Source organism: Papio anubis, chromosome 6 (genome assembly GCF_008728515.1).
Source record: "Papio anubis isolate 15944 chromosome 6, Panubis1.0, whole genome shotgun sequence".
Lineage (NCBI taxonomy): Eukaryota > Metazoa > Chordata > Mammalia > Primates > Cercopithecidae > Papio > Papio anubis.
In genome coordinates this window covers 70679095-70698750 of record NC_044981.1, presented here as the reverse complement: position 1 = coordinate 70698750, position 19656 = coordinate 70679095, and the positions used below count along the sequence as shown (strand labels likewise).

The following is a 19656-nucleotide window of genomic DNA, read 5'->3' as shown; positions in this document are numbered from 1 at the left end:
TTAAAAATACAGTTCATGGGCCTTTTTAAAAAATCTGTATACATGTGTACACGTACATCTGTATGTATATATACATCTATATATGTCAGGTACTGTGCTAAGCATTTTACATACCTTTTGTTCCTTGCAACAATTCTGTGAAATAGATACCCTTACTGTCCTTAATTCTACGGAGAAGAGAAATTGAGCCAAATAACCAGTAAGTGGCAAAACCCCACCTGCCAAATGCTATGTATGTAAATCTGTTTAGATTGTCTAATCCGGCCTGTTAGGTTTTCTGCTAATGAAAGACCAGTGTTGAAAGAGAAACCATGCTCAGTATTTGTTCCTGAGACTGGCCAGTAAAATTAATAAGACAGGTAGAGAAATGCTGAGATGATGCTTCTCTGGGACATGTACATTACTCAGTAAAAATTAAGCATTTATGTTTGAAATACTAATAAAGAAAAATTCCTCTTTCAAGTTCATGCATTCTTCAACATATGACTTTTGAATGCTTTTTCTGTGTCAGGCTATTTTAGGCCTGAGGATATAGCAGTGAACAAGACAATGTCCCTGCTGTCTTATAGTTTATGTGTAGCAGGGGGAAACAGATAAGCAAGCGAACATCTGCAACAAAGAACAACAGAAGATTTAAATCAGTTAATTTGACTGTGAGTGTGCTTACTTTATTGGGTTATCAAAGTGATATGTAAACTAAAACTTGGTGGCCAGAATGCATAATATTGAGGGAAGTAGAATTCAGGCAGGAGCAAGCTTGTGGTGTTTGAGGGACAGAAATACTGACTAGTGTGCCTGGAGGATAAAGAAACAAAAAACAGAATATTATGAGAAAATTGGACAGATAGGCAGGGGCCAGATTATGTAAATTTATAAACCATAGCAAGGAGTTTGTATTTGACTCAAATACAAAATGAGTGGCTTTGCGGAATTAAGATACAGAGATAGATTCGCTAAGATTCAGTAATGAGTACAAGGTATAAGAGCAAATTACCATTGTAGTGTCTTTTCTTGCTCACGTCCATTTATTATCAGCAAGACTTATTGAACATTAGGTACTGGTCCAGATTTTTCCAAGGACCAGTTAAGATTTTAGTAACTTCCTGTGTGAGATAAAATTACTTGGCCATGGCCGGGCGCAGTGGCTCAAGCCTATAATCCCAGCACTTTGGGAAGCTAAGGCAGGTGGATCACCTGAGGTCGTGAGTTCAAGACCAGCCTCGCCAACATGGTGAAACCCCATCTCTACTAAAAATACAAAAATTAGCTGGGTGTGGTGGTGCACACCTGTAATCCCAGCTACTCAGGAGGCTGAGGCAGGAGAATTACTTGAACCCAGAAGGCAGAGGTTGCAGTGAGCCAAGATTGCACCACTGTACTCCAGCCTGGGTGACAGAATGAGATTCCATCTCAAAAAAAAAAAAAAAAACTTGACTACATGGAGTTTCACACATATTTACAATGCGTGCTATTTTGCGAACAAGTTGTATGCAAATTATTTTTTACACCTTAAATTTTTTGGGACTCTGAAATGGACCTACCATTCTTCTTGTAACTTGCTGATATTGCTGTTTGGGTGAGTGATGATGAATTGTAAAATCAAATTTTATATTTGTATAATTTTTTTAAAAGATGCCAAGTCTTAATGCTTTCTTCAGATTTAACTTTTTATCAGATAGAATGGATTGTATCTTCATTCATTTTTATTAATCTTAGATCTGGAGGAGGTCCAAAGCAAATTCAGTGTGTTTTCCATTTTGGTAATTTATTTGACTTTTTAATGGACAGAAATGAAATATAAAATTATGACTGTAGTTTTAATATAAATTATAAATTATTAAAATACTTTTAGTCATTTTGTCCAGTGATGATGATGATGACAACGACAGAACTAACAGAAGAGAGAGCATATCTCCTCAGCCTGCTGATTCAGCATGTTCTTCCCCTGCACCATCCACTGGAAAAGTAGAAGCAGCACTAAATGAAAATACTTGCAGAGTAGAGCGTGAACTACGAAGCATTCCAGAAGACTCAGAGTTAAGTACAGTTACATTGCCAAGAAAAGCAAGAATGAAAGACCAGGTACTTTTCACATTTATTGACATTTGTTCAGATTAATGCCTCCATTTTGGGGTGTAAACGTTTTTTAGAAGGCAAAGTTTGGTAGCACCAGGAGAAGACGATGGATTATTCATTAAGTGGGGCTTAAATACTACGTGGGAGATTATTTGAAAGAACATTAAGCCATATACAAAAATAAGTTTCAATTAAACTTAAGGCTTAAAGTTTAAAAAATTCAACAAGAAAACACAGTATCAACCTTACAATAAAATGTCAGTATGTACAAAGATTTCTTATAAAATCTAGCAGAGGAGAGAAGTCATTTTAACAGGGATATATTTTACTGTAATAGTATGTTTCATTATGTTATGTTTTATATTTTACTATAAAAGTTTCAAAAAGTTCACATGGAAAAAGGTAATATGGATGATGTCAATAGACAAACAATATCTAGAACAACTATTTGTAATGCAGATGACATAATATTTTAATGTCTGTAATAGACTAAGAACTCTTAAAATTTACAAGATAAAAATAAAGTGAACAAAGGATAAGAATGGACAAAAATAGAAAATTCATGCAGTAAACTACCACATGAAAAGTGCAAATTAAGGAAAATGAAATACAACTGTATTCAATGGACTTTAAAAATTGTTGCAAAATCAGTTAATATTGTGCTGTTGTCAAGAATCCAAGGGAAAGGATACTTTCCTAGTTTGCTGATAGAAAAGAAAGTTACTATGGTCTTTTGGGAAAGAAATGTAAAAATGACCATTAAAAAATTTTTAATATGTACTATTTGACCAAATAATTCCTTAGACTCCATCTTCCCCAGTACATAAGACTTTATATACAGACATGATTATTGGCAAAGTCATTGCCTGTTAATATGGATATAGCTGAAGAAGTTATGGTATATCCATATGATGCAGCCATTGAAAATAAAAATTAGAACTTATATCAGTGACTTTTAGGATATCTGCATGATATTGTTAAGTGAGAATACCAAATTAAGGAAATATGTGTATATTATTTTAGTAAGAACATTTTTATAAAATAATAAACTTGTATGTTAAATTGTGTGTGTGTTTATACATGTCAGTGTGTTCATAGGAGTACAGATAAAAATATGGGAACATATATACTTGGTTGTTAAGATGGGAACCTTAAAAAATGAGAAACAACAAAAGTAATCATAAGGATAATAGAAAAATATATGGATTTATTTATTTACTTACTTATTTAAAGGGGGGATCTTGCTCTATCACCCAGGCTGGGATTACAGGTGCAAGCCACTGTACCCGGCTGGATTAATATTTTTATGTAGTCTTACAGAATGCCTTTCCAACATGGTAGCACAAGCAAAAATAGTAAATGAAAAGATGAATATATCTGATTAAATGAAAAGTAGAACAGTGTAGCAAAACACTCAACACAATTTGATAGATAAATGCAAATGGAAAAATAGTAAGCTATGTGACAAAGTGTAAAGTAGTCCTTAATATATTTTTAATTTTTTAAAAATCAAGAAATAGAGGCAAACCATAGGGACATAAGGAAAGGAAATGAATAGAATTCAAAAAAACATAGTAATCAAAGTAGTGAAAATGAAATTAAAATACCTTTTGTGAACTTCAGATTGCTGAAAATTTTAAAACTATGATATTGTCTCATCTTGATCAGTGTTTGGAGAAGTGGAATGTTGAGTGTATAAGTTGATTTAACTGTTGAGGACAGTTTGGCAGTAATTCTAAATGTGTACCACAATTGACTGGACTGCAAAAATGCTCTTTGAAGAATAGTTTGCTATCACAAGAGATTGGAAAGAACGTAGATGTCCAGCATATGAGTTCAGTTAAATTAATGATGAATTTCCATGTAATGGAATGTTTAGATGAGCAGTTTTCAGACTGACACACTGAATCATAAGGGTACCTCAGTGTGTACTGTCTTCGATGATGCTCCATGGAGGGGGTAGAACATTCAAATTCTAGACTAAATCCTTTACTGTAGATTCAACTGGAGCAGCTCTTACCTGTTTTATTAGTGAGCTAAATAACCTCTCATTTGAAGATGTAACTCTACAGCTAAAAACAAAACAAAACACTTTTAAACCTCTCTAACAGGTTTCTTTAATAATAAGGGAAAATAGACCGGATGCGGTGGCTCACGCCTGTAATCCCAGCACTTTGGGAGGCCAAGGTGGACAGATTCCCTGAGGTCAGGAGTTCGAGACCAGTCTGGCCAACATGGTGAAACCCTGTCTCTACTAAAAGTACAAAAACATTAGCCAGGCGTGTGCCTATAATCCCAGCTACGTGGGAGGCTGAGGCAGGAGAATTGCTTGAACCCCCTAGGGAGGTGGAGGTTGCAGTGAGCCGAGATCATGTCACTGCACTCTAGCCTGTGCAACAGAGTGAGACTCCATCTCAAAAAATAGTAACAGTAATGGAGAATATTAATGATAAATCTGTTAATAAGCCTGAAAAAGCAGTTCACAAAATCATATATGTATGATTTTATATCATATATATGATCATATTTTGTTTAAAATACATATTTTTTCCTGTGACATATGTCATAGAAATACCTTTAGAAGGATAATGGGAATGGTGGACATTCTTTTCCCTTATTTTCTGTCAAGATATTGTTTTATTCTTGTGATGATAATAAAGATACTAATATAATTACTTTTAATTAAAATTATATACCTATATAAAGTGTTCATGATTAATTTCTATTTGGAAGTGACTGGAATCATAATTTAACAAATGAAATAGTTTAAAATATGTAAATATATAAGGAAGGGTTATTTCATAATGCAGATAACCATTCCCCTAAATTGCTTGCTTTCTAAATAATTGCTGATTTAATTCAAGTATCATTGCCACTATAACTAGCAGCATTTTACTGTGCATGAAGCACTCTGCTAAACTGCTTTTTATGCATTAACTCAGTTGAGTAGATACTCTTACTCTGTATATTTTAGAGTTTAGGGAACCAAAACTTACGTAAGTTATTAAGTTTTACAAGATCAGTTTTTGTTGTTGTTGTTGTTGTTGTTTTTGAGAAGGAGCTTCGATTTTGTCGCCCAGACTGGAGTGCAGTGGCGTGTTCTTGGCTCACTGCAACCTCCACCTCCCAGTTAAGCAATTCTCCTGCCTCGGCCTCCTGAGTGGGCAGGATTACAGTCACCTGCCACCACACCCGGCTAATTTTTTGTATTTTTAGTAGAGACGAGGTTTCACTGTGTTGGGCAAGCTAGTATCAAACTCCTGACCTCAGGTGATCCGCCCATCTCGGCCTCCCAAAGTGTTGGGAGTACAGGCGTGAGCTACCGTGCCCGTCCAAGATCAGATCTTTAAAAGGTGGTGTTGCCGGGCGCGGTGGCTACGCCTGTACTCCCAGCACTTTGGGAGGCTGAGGTGGGCGGATGACGAGTTCAGGAGATTGAGACCATCCTGGCTGACACGGTGAAACCCCGTCTCTGCTAAAAATACAAAAAAAAATTAGCCGGGTGTGGTGGCGGGCGCGAGTAGTCCAAGCTACTCGGGAGGCTAAGGTAGGAGAATGGCGTGAACCCGGGAGGCAGAGCTTGCGTTGAGTGGAGATCACGCCACTGCACTCCAGCCTGAGTGACAAAGCGAGACTCCATCTCAAAAATAAATAAATAAGTACATATAAAATAAAATAAAATAAAAGGTGGTGTGGCTGTTTGAATCCAGGCAGTCTGATTCCCAGAGTACTATTCTTGACTGCCATGCTATTACTCAGATTTATATTACAACTAAAGTATAGCTAAATAAGATACAGGTATTTACTGTCATATAAAAACCATGAATTTCAATTTTATCTAACACTGTTGAAGGGAAATCCGTTTTATGTTGTGATATTTATGTTTCTTTTATTGGGTCTTTGCATGTGTTTATACCTAGCTTGCAGCTTTGTTTTGGTAAATTATTAAGTGAAAATTTTCTTTTCCTTTTTAGTTTGGCAATTCTATTATCAACACACCTGTAAAACGTCGTAAAGTGTTTTCTCCAGAAGCTTTCGTTGATACTTTAGCTTTAAGCTGCCAAAGTTCCTTTGACAGTGTCATTTTAAACTGTCGAAGTATACGAGTAGGAACACTCTTCCGGCTGTTAATAGAGCCTGTAATTGTAAGTACATTCTTAAGCTCTTTACTATACCAATTTTAACATTAAAAATTCCATTGCTAAAGCTAATATATAATATTTTAAATTTGTAAATTAAAATATTTAATAGAATATCAAAATTAGTTCAAGATTTCACGTTGCTTTAAGAGTATAGCTCCTCACCATTAAAATGAGTTAGAAAACCTTCCAATATGTTACTGATTTAGTATCATGCCAGCTAAGTGCATGAAAAGACTATATTAAAGAACTGTAGTGAGTGAATGAAGATTCCAGAAGCTTTGGGATCTGCTGGAAAATGTATTACAGCATCAAGACTCCTAGAAATAGATTATTGTACTATAATGGCTGCCCAAAAGGCATTGTGCATTGTACTAGTTCATTGTCCACAATGCCCAAAGGACTTTGTGTACTTTATCTTACTCATCATAACTGTGTACTTACTATTCTGCCACCAATCCAAGTTTTTATTTTCTGTTTGAAATTTTAATATAATCTCCTTAACTAGTCTTCTTAGTCATCATTTTTCTCTCTAATGTATTCTAAACATTGTTGCTAGATTAATTGTACAGCACTGTATGCATTCTGTAAGCCTTTATTTTATAATGTCTTAACTTGGTGTCCCTATGTGTTTCCAACTCTTCTTTCAAACTAATATTATCCTTTTTACATAATTGTCCTAACATTGTCCTTTTTACATAAAGCACTTGTCTTTAAGAGAACTTATTGCCGGGCATGGTGTCTCACGCCTGTAATCGCAGCACTTTGGGAGGCCAAGGCGGCTGGATCACGAGGTCACGGGTTTGAGACCAGCCTGGCTAATATGCTGAAACCCCATCTCTACTAAAAATACAAAAATTAGCTGGGCGTGGTGGCGTGTGCCTGTAGTCCCAGCTGCTCGGGAGGCTGAGGCAGGAGAATCGCTTGAACCTGGGAGGTGGAAGTTGCAGTGAGCCGAGATTGCACCACTGCACTCCAGCCTCGGTGACAGATTGAGCCTCTGTCTCCAAAAACAAAAAAAAAAAAAAAGAAGAGAGAGAGAAATAATTATATCACAGCAGGAAAGTTGTAAGGTGTTTTATTATTTAATGTAATGAATAATAACTGTTTCTTTTCTGGTAAAGGTTCTTCATGGTTCTAAAATACAGTATGATCAAAAGAAAAATAATTATTTGTAGGAGAAAATGAAATGTGAACCTGATTTCTTAGCAGAGCACAGCTCTATGCAAATCTAGCAAATTTTTGTTTTCCATCAAAAACCTTAAGCTTCTCACAATTTACAAACTAAAAGTTTCAGAAGTACCCTGGAGATTCAAAGCCAATTATATATAAATTATCTACCCTTTATTGCCCAATAATATTGTAACATATGTCAGTGTTTTTAGGGATTTATGAAATTTGTATTTTGTTACAGCCCTCATACTGCAGACTGTCTTTCCTGGTTTCTGTCCATTAACAAAAATGTCACTCTGTGTCACTTTGTACCTCAAAAATTTTCAGGAGTGCCCTGTAACTTTTATGGTTTTCTCCCACATTAGCACTGTTATTTATAACTCTTCAGTGTGATGAGTAAGGTTTTGCTGGTGATTTAGACATTTAATTAGAAAGTTACATATTTAGTCTTAAAGCTATGAAGAACCATATTAAAATTTGGGTGAATTTTTTCTAATTGGTTATATTTGCTACAGTGAAGAAAAACTTTTTAAATTTAGTTAAAAAAATAAAAGGCAGTATATGTAACGTAAAATTGTCAGTTTAAAAATTATAATGCTAAATGAAATATTCCAGCCAAAAAATATAATGTCGAAATTTGCAGTGTAGTATTAGCCTTACTTGTAGCATGAGATTTTTCGCAAAGGGCGTTCTGCGTTGAAGAATAATTAGTAGATCTGTATCTTCTTCAGATAGTATAAATAAAAAGATGATTTGATATTTTCTTCTTCTTCTTGAACATAACCTCCTTATGTTTTGTAGTGAAATGATTTATCTGCCAAGTTATGATTAATCTGAGAAACAGGTTTTAAATGTTTTACTATATTCAGTGTTTTATAAAATTCTACACTTATTTATTATTAGATAATTTAATCATTTTAATTCGCTCGGTGATATAATTGGCATTATTATTATTATTATTTTGAGACAGAGTCTCACTCTGTCGCCCAGGCTAGAGTGCAGTGGCGCCATCTCAGCTCACGGCAAGCTCTGTCTCCCGGGTTCATGCCATTCTCCTGCCTCAGCCTCCTAAGTAGCTGGGACTACAGGCGCCGACCACCATGCCCGGCTAATTTTTTGTAGTTTTAGTAGAGACGGGGTTTCACTGTGTTAGCCAGGATGGTCTCGATCTCCTGACCTCGTGATCCGCCTGCCTCGGCCTCCCAAAGTGCTGGGATTACAGGTGTGAGCCACTGCACCCAGCCAAGTGGCATTATTTAGAAGTGTCTATTTTATTTAAAAGCAAGTGCTTTTTTAAGGAAGTAAGGTGGCATATATTATTAGGAATACCACATATGCGCAAATTCAAAGTAATCCCTCATTTTTCAAATGAGAATATATAAAATCAAGGTTTTTATTCAGTTTAAATTTAGAAACTTTCACAATGTAGATGAAATAGACCAATGTCCACTTTTTTTTTTTTTTTTTTTTTGAAACTGAGTCTCACTGTTGTTGGCCCAGGCTGGAGTGCAGTGGTGCAATCTCGGCTCACTGCAGCCTCCACTTCTTGGGTTCCAGCAATTCTCCTACCCCAGCCTCTCAAGTAGCTGAGATTACAGGTGCCTGCCACCATGCCTGGCTAATTTTGGTATTTTTAGTAGAGATGGGGTTTCATCATCTTGACCAGGCTAGTGTTGAACTCCTGACCTCAGGTGATCCACCCACCTTGGCCTCCCAAAGTGCTGGGATTACAGATGTGAGCCACCGCACCCAGCCTGGTGTCTACTTATAATATTAATATTTATGTGTGATTTACTTACATATTTCTAAATGACAAGTATTTAGATATAACTTCCTTCAATTCCTTTATCTTATGCAACAATTTTATTTAAATGCATAATGTCAGCCAGGTGTGGTGGCTGTATTCCCAGCACTTTGGGAGGCTGAGGCAGGTGGATCACTTGAGGTCAGGAATTTGAGACCAGCCTAGTCAACATGGTAAAACCCCATCTCTACTAAGACTACAAAAATTAGCGGGGTGTGGTGGTGTGCACTGTAACCCCAGCGACTAGGGAGGCTGAGGCAGGAGAATCACTTGAACCCGGAAGGTGGAGGTTGCAGTGAGCCAAGATTGTGCCACTGCCTTCCAGCTTGGGTGACAGAGCGAGACTCATTCTCAGATAAATAAATGAATGAGTGAATGCTTTATGTCGTCATTATTGACACTTTTTGAATCAGCTAACATTTTTCCAAAACATACAGTGTCAACATCCATGTATGCTAGAACGTTTCGCAAGCTACAGTACTTTTTTTTTTTTTTTTTTTTTTTAGTGATGAGGTCTCTCTTTGTTCCCCAGTTCAGTGCTGCAGTCATAGCTAACTGTAACCTTGAACTCCTAGGCACAAGCAGTCCTTCCACCTCAGGCCCCAAGTAGTTGGGACTATAGGCACATGCCATCTATACCCGGCTACATTTTTCTTTTTTTGAGATGATGTCTCACTATTTTTGCCCAGGGTGGAGTGCAGTGGCACAATCTTGGCTCATTGCAACCTCTGCCTTCCGGGTTCAAACGATTCTCCTGCCTCAGCCTCCTGAGTAGCCGGGATTACAGGCATGCATTACCATGCGTGGCTAATTTTTTATACTTTTAGTAGAGACGGGGTTTCACCATGTTATATTGGCCAGGCTGATCTCAAACTCCTGGGCTCAAGCAATCCTCCCAAAATGCTGGGATAACGGTTAAAAGCCACCATTCCCTGCCAGTACCCGTGCTTAATGTCCCCAAATAATGTATTACTTCCCAGAGAAACCAGTTAACATCCTCCTTTCAAACGCAATCTTTAGAGAGTATGTTTAGTGACATTCTAGACTTTGCAATTAATTATTGTAGTAATTGCTAAATTTATTTTATATTTCCTTTCTCTTGTTACATTATAAAAATCTTCACACTGAAAAGTTGAAAGAATTTTGCAGTGAACTTTATATAACTCCCAGCTAAGTTCTACTATTAGCATTTTATTGTATTTGCTTTCTATATATCTATTCATCCCTGTATGTATTCGTTTGTCTTGTTTTTTAATGCATTTCAAAATACTTGCCTCTTTTTTTGAATCTGTTAACTTCTGTAAAATAATTCAGGCTGTAGTAGGCTTAATGTGTCTTTTCCACATTGAAATAATTAGTTAGAAAATACCATTTTGTAACCACCAGTAATAAATAATTCAGGCAAGGACCATCAATAGATGCAAAAACCATTCAGTGAATGTCAAACCCCCATGACGTGCAGTTTACCTATATAACAAACCTGCGCATGTACCCCTGAACCTAAAATAAAAGTTAAAAAAAAAAAGAAAAGAAAGAGTGATGGAAGGGATGTGGCAAGATGTTAACAGTTTAACAGTTAGTGAATTTAGGTAAGGAATATTTAGGTGTTCATTATAATGTTATACCAACCTCTCTGTGGGATTTTAAGAGATAAACGAGTAATATAGGAAACATTCTAAGTACTTGAATAGAAAAGTGAAACCTGCCTTTCTTTGTAAGTCTAGAGCAATACTAATTCATCTTCTTTTTTAGTTTTGTTTAGATTTTATCAAGATACAGCTAGACGGTAAGCTATTTTATGTTTTTTTACTCACTAAAGCTTTCTTTACACCAAAGCACTTTACAGGAATAAAAGATTTAAAAATATTCATAGAATTTATTAAGATGGTTAGTTGTTACATATATCTTCTTATCAAAGGGCATATATCTTGGTGTAAATTTCATTCAGAAATATCACAGAGCCTAACTTTTTAGAAACCGCTTTTCATTTGGAAAAAATAAAAAAGCTTCTTTAAAGCAGTTATAAAGATTTTTTTTATTACCCACAAGAGTAATGATGTGCAGAGCATAATAAATATGTATTTACATTTAAACTTGTATTTCCTCACAATTTCCCCCATTCATGATATTACCCTCTTAAAAGTTATTTTTCCATTTCCATTTGTTTTCCTCCAGAACCAGACCGTGATCCTGTAGAGATTATTTTAAATACCTCTGATCTAACTAAATGTGAATGGTGTAATGTCCGAAAATTACCCGTAGTGTTTCTTCAGGCAATTCCAGCAGTTTATCAAAAGCTGAGCATGCAACTGCAAATGAATAAGGAGGATAAAGTTTGGAATGATTGTAAAGGAATAAATAAATTAACAAGTAAGTTGTGTAAAACAGATTATAATATGTAATTATAATACATATTGTATTTACAATAGCTGTTGAATAGCAAAATGTGAGTGCACTTTGACAGATGCCTTAGATGTATATTATCTACAATTCTCACAGCTACCTTGTGAAATAGATATTACTTTCTCCATTTTACAGATAAGGAAAAACTCACAGAAAGTGGAAGGGCTGAAGATAAAACCCAGACTTACTCATTTAGAAAGTTTCTAAGTAGATTAAAACCCAAAAGATCTGCACTCTTAACTAACACTGTAATCTGAGTAAACTAAAATTTTTTAACTGATAGGAATATTAAATGTAAATCAGCCATATAAATCTGGAAATCTTGAAACTTGGCCTGAATAGGAAGTTATTAAGTTCATAAAATGGGCCTTAAGTCTTTATAATACATAGATATGGTTCTCCAGGTTTTTTTCCTTCACCTTTAACACTTAAAGCATGGCTTGACTGCTTAGAAGATAAACACATTTCAGCAGTAATTGCTGCTTCAGCTTAATTATGAAAAAGTGTTAGCTACCAGTGAATCTGCAAGAGTTGGCACATTAGTGAAAAAATGTTTTGCAGTTAGATTCTCTTGAGATACTATCAGTTCACGTGGCAATTTTCTATTTGTGTTTGACAAAAATGTTAACTATTATATCTTTATAGATTTAGATTTATTAGATGAAGTAAATTAGTTACATCCGTGAATAGATTTGTTCTTGAACTGTTATTAATGTATTCTGGTTCCTTCCTTCTAATAACTTAACCGAACTACCGAACTTTGCATGTAACACGCACTAGTCTTTCCAGTGATTGTTGTGTATCCACTGTATGTCAGACGTTGTGAACCTTTTTACTGGGATTTCTGATTATCTTCCCGGAAAGAATTAATAATTACTCCTTTAAAAGTATCTATTTACTTTTGTTTTTTTAGACTTATAGTTATATTTGTTTCTTTTCAGATTTGGAAGAACAATATATAATTTTAATTTTTCAAAATGGCCTTGATCATCGGGCAAATATGGTATTTGAAAGTATCATTAATGAAATTGGTATAAAGAATAACATTTCCAGTTTTTTTGCGAAAATTCCCTTTGAAGAAGCTAATGGCAGACTTGTTGCCTGTACACGAACCTATGAAGAGAACATCAAAGGAAGTTGTGGGCAAAAAGAAAACAAAATTAAAACTGTAATTATGTTTTTTAATTTTAAAAATATTCTTAAATTATGGGTAGTTTTAAAGGAAAATATGTTTTAATACTGTTCCTTTCAGTGTTAAATATTTTTAATTCTATTTCAGAATTACTTGCTTTTATGTGTGATTTGTAAACTACCTTGTGTCAAAACAGTGGTGAGTGGGTGACAAATAGTACTCGGTACAGGTCTCAGAAGCATTTTTGGTTCCTCCACATTCTATCCTTATCTTTACTTTTCATCATCATTTTTTCTGTCATCCTTTTTTCTTTATACCCTACTTCCAACATATATATGCACACACCACTACTTTCAAATGGATTGGTTACCCTGTGTCTTAGGTTTGAAGAAATTGTGGTCCATGGTGCACATTTGTATGTAACATAGGCATATATGAGAAATGAAGAATACATGCTATTTGATCTTTATTGTCAAAACATGTATCTAATACTAGAATAACTACTCATATAGCTAGGTAACTCTGAAGCCACCTGAAGCAAAGGTCACAATACTACTATAACACATGGTATAATGGTAAATAATACAAACATAATTTTAAAACTCTTAAGTTTATTTCCTATTATAGCAACTTAGCTTTGCTGACCTAATTTATTGGGAACAGATCTCTCAAACTGCCTACAAACTTGGAAATATGGCTATCCACAGCACAATCTTGGTGATAGTTGAGCAAGGACTCCCCAAAAAACTATAAATATAGTTAGTGGGTTGAGAAAAGAACAAAAGAAGGACGGGAAATGGTTCTCTTTCTTTTGCATAGTTGGCATGGGAGACAGTGCCAACAGAAGAAAAGAGTAGCATAATGCAACTGGGATGGACTCAAACTTCAATGGAAGGTTCTTTCCTCTAAGTAACCCATTTCACTTAGCTTTATGGAGGGCTGAAACTCATTCGACTGTGTTCCCTGAGCCTCTGCCCCTGCATCTTATAGATTGCCTAGCCATTGAACTAAGAGGCAAAAACCACTTTGGTTTTTTAGAAAGGTTCTTTGAATGTTACCAGCATTATCTGATTTAATGTAGATAGTAGAGATCTTAGAGAAGTAAGATACTGAAAAATTACTGTTACATAAGTTGGGAGAGTGTCACTATCTAGAAGCTACAGATAAAAAGAAAGTGGCCCCTAGTTTTTTCTGTTTCTTATTTTTAATTGTTAAATATCATGCATACTTTCTAGTTCCATATTTTTAATCCATTTGCATTGAAAAACATTCTTGCCTTGTGCTTACCCTTTTTATTGAAACTTTTCCTAATTGACTGTAAATTGCTAATTTCCTTTACCAGGTGTCATTTGAATCTAAAATACAGCTTAGAAGCAAACAAGAATTTCAGTTTTTTGATGAAGAAGAAGAAACTGGAGAAAACCATACCATCTTCATTGGCCCAGTAGAAAAGTGAGAGAATTCTTTTATATTTGCAATGATCTTAAATGTCTTTCTCTGTTTTGTGTATACATTTCAGTTGTGTATACATATATATAGATTTGTTTATTTGCTTGCCTTCTAATTTTGTTACAGGTTGATAGTATATCCACCACCTCCAGCTAAGGGAGGCATCTCCGTTACTAATGAGGACCTACACTGTCTAAATGAAGGAGAATTTTTAAATGATGTTATTATAGACTTTTATTTGAAGTAAGTTAATTTTCCACTGATCTTTTATTAAATCTTTAACATTCCATCATATCATATGTCTGTTTTCCAGAGTCAGGCTTTTTGAGTTTTAAATTCCATCTCTACCACTTACTGTGTGACATTTGGGGAGTTATTTAATCTGTTTCTATCTTTGCACATTTTAAAAATGAGAATTCTGTCTAAAGAGTTGTGAAAATTGGGCCAGGGAGTTGACTTACGCCTATAATCCTGACACTTTGAGAGGTCAAGGTGGGAGGATCGCTTGAGCCCAAGAGTTCAGGACCAGCCTGGGAAACAAAGTGAGACTCTGTCTCCACAAAAAACTTAAAAATTAGCCAGGCATATACCTATAATCCCAGCCACTTGGGAGGCTCAGGCAGGAAGATTACCTGAGCCCGGGAGTTCGAAGTTGCAATGAGTCATGGTGGTGCCACTGCACTCTAGCCTGGTCAACAAAGCAAAACCCTACCCCCACACCCACCCCCCAAAAACAGGAGTTGTGAGAATTAAATGAGATCGTACATATGTAGTAGTAGGAAAAATGCCTAGTACAGTGTTAGAAGTTTATGGTCTTGTAGGAAGCACAAATACGGAATTAAAGCAATGATAGAAGCATTAACATGGTGCAGACCTAGCAGTTGAGAGAATGCTTCATTATCTTTGGAGGTTGGGAGATATGAGGGACCAGGAAGCTTTCCTGGAAGAGCTTACATTATGACCCAATATACGTTATGACCCAACATACACATGTATACACCTATGTGCAGTGTCTTTATACATGTATCAATTTGTATGTTTTTACTGGTTTGTGATATAAAATGGACATGTATATGAAATAAAACAGAACTTAGCATCAGTATGCATAGTTCTCTGTAATATTTTCTAGTTTCTTATACTGTGTTTCATTAAACAAAACAAAACTTTCAAAAATTGATGCTGGAATCTGCTGAATTGATTTTATAGCCTATTGGTGGTTGCAGCTCAGTTTGGTGGGAAAACACATGTTGTTATAAAGAGCAAAGTTTTGATCAGCGAAATGATGCGATTGAATTTCTCTAAGACCATTTTGACAGGCATGACACTGTGGAAGTCTAGATGAGAGGTGATTTAAGGAAACAAGACGATTTAAGAACCCTAATTAAGATATTTTAGTTAAAATGATGGGACGTTTTATGAGGTAGAATTGTTTAGTGTATAGAATTAGTAGTACTCCAGGACTAATTAAGTGGATATTAAGGAGGAGAGAAAAGGGTGCCAGGTAGCTCCTCGTTTTCTGGCTCAAAAGACCTGCTAAATGATGTTGGCACTAAAGCAGTGAATGCAGAAGCAGAACAGGCTTGGATGAGGAGGGGATAAGTTCCCTTTTAGATATCTGTGATATAACAAAAAGACAGTGCCAATCAGCAGTTTAGCAAATGGTTTTAGAGTTTGGTTGAGTTCTGACCAACAGAGATGGTAAGATGTTGTTTAATTGTGAGAGTGAATGAAATTGCTTAGGTAGGGATGTAGAATGAGAAAAAGAGTATAAGGACAGATCGATCCTGGAGATTAAATTTGAAGAGAGAGACCGAGAATAAAAAGGCCCCCATGAATAATTTCCAAAGCTGTTCAAGAAGTAAGAAGAGAAATTGAAGGGAAGTGAGAGCTTTAAAGGAGATTATATTCAGTGTTAACAATATAGCGGAGATCAGGGCAGATAAGGGCTAAGTATAATTTTGAGTTCACAATGACCCCAAGGTAATTAAGGTCAACTATGCAGCCTGGACTTGCATCCCAGTCCCAGGGGTAGCAAGTTACCCCTGAACTCCATTGGAGATGGTATCAGTGGAGGCCTATTGGAGACCTCCCACCCCATCCATCAGTAACAGGAAGCCCTCTGGTATCAGTGGAGGTCTAGTAGAGAACATGTACTTTTAGTCCCACCTCACAATAATGAGGTAACACCCTACTACCCATTGGAGTGTGGTGCTAGAGGAAGTCTGCTAAAACACAAGAATTATATTGCTCTACATAGTTGCCAGCAAAAACAAAAACCATAATACTCAAAATGTCTAGATTTCAAAATGAAAATAATTTGCCTTACCCAGAATCAGGAAGATCTCAAACTGAATGAGAAAAGAAAGTCAATAGATATTAACACCAACAAGACACAAATGTCAGAATTATTTGACAAAGATTTTAAAGCATCCGATACAGTTGGGGTTTGTGTCCTGACCCAAATCTCATGTCCATTTGTAATCCCCACTGTTGGAAGAGGGGCCTTGTGGGAGGTGATTGGATTCTGGGGGCAGATTTCCCCCTTGCTATCCTTGTTATAGTGAGTAAGTTCTCACATGTTCTGGTTGTTTATAAAAGTGTGTAGCACCTCCCCCTTTGCTCTCTCTCACTCCTGCTCCGGCCATGTAAGATGTACCTCCTTCCTCTTCACCTTCCCTCATGATTCCAAGTTTCCTGAGGCCTCCACAGCCGTACAGCCTGTGGATCTGTGAGTCAATTAAACCTCTTTTCTTTATAAATTACCCAGTCTCAAGTAGTTCTTGTTGTTGTTGTTGTTTTTTATTTTATTTTTTTTTTGGAGATGGAGTCTCGCTCTGTCACCCAGTCTGCAGTGCAGTGGCGTGATCTCGGCACACTGCACCCTTTGCGTTCTACATTCAAGCAGTCCTTCCACCTCAACCTCTTGAGTAGCTGGGATTACAGGCACTCACTACCACACCCAGCTAATTTCAGGTAGTTCTTTAGAGCAGTGAGAGAACGGACTGATACAGCATCCATCATAAAAATGTTTTAATGAACATGATGACAACTTGTGAAACAAATGAAAACTCAAAACAATAAAAAGAAGAGAGAAATGGATGGGTCTGTAATCCTAGCAGTTTGGGAGGTCATGGTGAGAGGATCACTTGAGGCCAGGAGTTTGAGACCAGCCTGGGTAACATAGCAGAATCCTCATCTGTACAAAAAAACAAAAATGTAAAAAGGAAGAAACATAATGGAAATTTTAGAACTAAAAATACAAAACTGAAATAATGACTTCAGGGGCTGGGCTCAATAGCGGAATGGAAAAGACAGAGGAAGGAATCAATGAACTGTCTACAAGACATGTCAAAGTAATGATATTAAATAGGTTGAAAGAAAAAGGATGGAAAAGATACACCATACAAATATTAAACAAAAGAAAGCAGAATCTGATAAACTTCTGAGGAAAGAAAATTACCAGGGATCAAGAAGGATATTTTATAATGATAAAAATGTGATCCACCAAGAAAACATACTAATCCTATGTACTAAACAACAGAGTTATAAAATGTGTGAAGCAAAAACTGATAGACCTGAAAGGAGAAACAGACAAATCCACAAATAAACTTGGAGATGTTAGTACCCCTCTGTCAACAATTGGTAGAATAACTAGAAAGAAAATCAACAAGGATATAGAAGAACTCGACAACACCATCAACCAGCAGGATCTACTCAACATCAGGATTATATTCTTTTTTTTTTTTAATTACACTTTAAGTTCTAGAGTACATGTGCACAATGTACAGGTTGGATACATAGATACATAGGTATACATGTGCCATGTTGGTTTGCTGCACCCATCAACTCATCATTTACATTAGGTATTTCTCCTAATGCTATCCCTCCCCCAGCCCTCCACCCCGCAACAGGCCCCGGTGTGTGATGTTCCTCGCCCTGTGTCTAAGTGAACTCATTGTTCAGTTCCCATCTATGAGAGAAAATGCTGTGTTTGGTTTTCTGTCCTTGTGATAGTTTGCTGAGAATGATGGTTACCAGCTTTATCCATGTCCCTGCAAAGGACATGAACTCATCCTTTTTATGGCTGCAACTATGCATGGTGTATTGTATTCCATGTTGTGTATGTGCCACATTTTCTTAATCCAGTCTATCATTGATGGACATTTGGGTTGGTTCCAACTGTTTGCTATTGTGAGTAGTGCCACAATAAACATACGTGTGCATATGTCTTTATAGTAGCATGATTTATAATCCTTTGGGTATATACCGAGTAATGGAATTGCTGGGTCAAATGGTATTTCTAGTTCTAGATCCTTGAGGAATCGCCACACTGTCTTCCACAATGGTTGAACAAATTTACAGTCCCACCAACAGTGTAAAAGCGTTCCTATTTCTCCACATCGTCTCCATCATCTGTTGCTTCCTGACTTTTTAAAGATTGCCATTCTAACTGGCGTGAGATGATATCTGATTGTGGTTTTGGTTTGCATTTCTCTGATGACCAGTGATGATGAGCATTTTCTCATGCGCCTGTTGGCTGTATAGATGTCTTCTGTACAGAAGTGTCTTCATATCCTTTGGCCACTTTTTGATGGGGTTGTTTTTTTCTTGTAAATTTGTTTGAGTTCTTTGTAGATTCTGGATATTAGCCCTTTGTCATATGGGTAGATTGCAAAAATTTTCTATAGGTTGCCTGTTCACTCTGATGATAGTTTCTTTTGCTGTGTAGAAGCTCTTTAATTTAATTAGATCCGATTTGTGTATTTTGGCCATGTGGAAGCTCTTTAGTTTAATTAGATCCCATTTGTCTATTTTGGCTTTTGTTGCCATTGCTTTTGGTGTTTTAGTCATGAAGTCCTTGCCCATGCCTATGTCCTGAATGGTATTGTCTAGGTTTTCTTTTAGGGTTTTTATGGTTTTAAGTCTAACATTTAAGTCTTTAATGCATCTTGAATTAATTTTTGTATAAGGTGTAAGGAAGGGATACAGTTTCAGCTTTCTACATATAGCTAGCCAATTTTCCCAGCACCATTTATTAAATAGGGAATCCTTTCCCCACTTCTTGTTTTTGTCAGGTTTGTTAAAGATCAGATGGTTGTAGATGTGTAATGTTATTTCTGAGACCTCTGTTCTGTTCCATTGGTCTATATCTCTGTTTTGGTGCCAGTACCGTGCTGATTTGGTTACTGTAGCTTTGTAGTATAGTTTGAAGTCAAGTAGCATGATGCCTCCAGCTTTGTTGTTTTTGCTTAGGATTGTCTTGGCAATGCAGGCTGTTTTTTGGTTCCATATGAACTTTAAAGTAGTTTTTTCCAATTCTGTGAAGAAAGTCATTGGTAGCTTGATGGGGATGGCATTGAATCTATAAATTACTTTGGGCAATATGACCATTTTCCCGATATTGATTCTTCCTATCCATGAGAATGGAATATTCTTCCATTTGTTTGTGTCCTCTTTTATTTCGTCGAGCAGTGGTTTGT

General features: G+C 36.2%; 1 protein-coding gene across 14 annotated transcripts in view; it reads left to right on the top strand.

Moving 5' to 3' along the window:
* SENP6 (SUMO specific peptidase 6) overlaps window positions 1–19656 on the top strand; it is a 102125-nt gene that overhangs the window by 66912 nt on the left and 15557 nt on the right. For 13 of the 14 annotated variants that reach the window (XM_031667226.1, XM_031667228.1, XM_031667227.1 and 10 more), the window contains 7 exons: window positions 1853–2082; window positions 6051–6221; window positions 10945–10978; window positions 11368–11562; window positions 12537–12763; window positions 14070–14179; window positions 14303–14419. In XM_031667226.1, the coding sequence (XP_031523086.1) occupies window positions 1853–2082; window positions 6051–6221; window positions 10945–10978; window positions 11368–11562; window positions 12537–12763; window positions 14070–14179; window positions 14303–14419 (1084 nt within the window). Of the gene's footprint in view, window positions 1–1852; window positions 2083–6050; window positions 6222–10944; window positions 10979–11367; window positions 11563–12536; window positions 12764–14069; window positions 14180–14302; window positions 16603–19656 lie in introns of those variants that run through there. The other variant, XM_031667238.1, reaches the window with a different exon arrangement.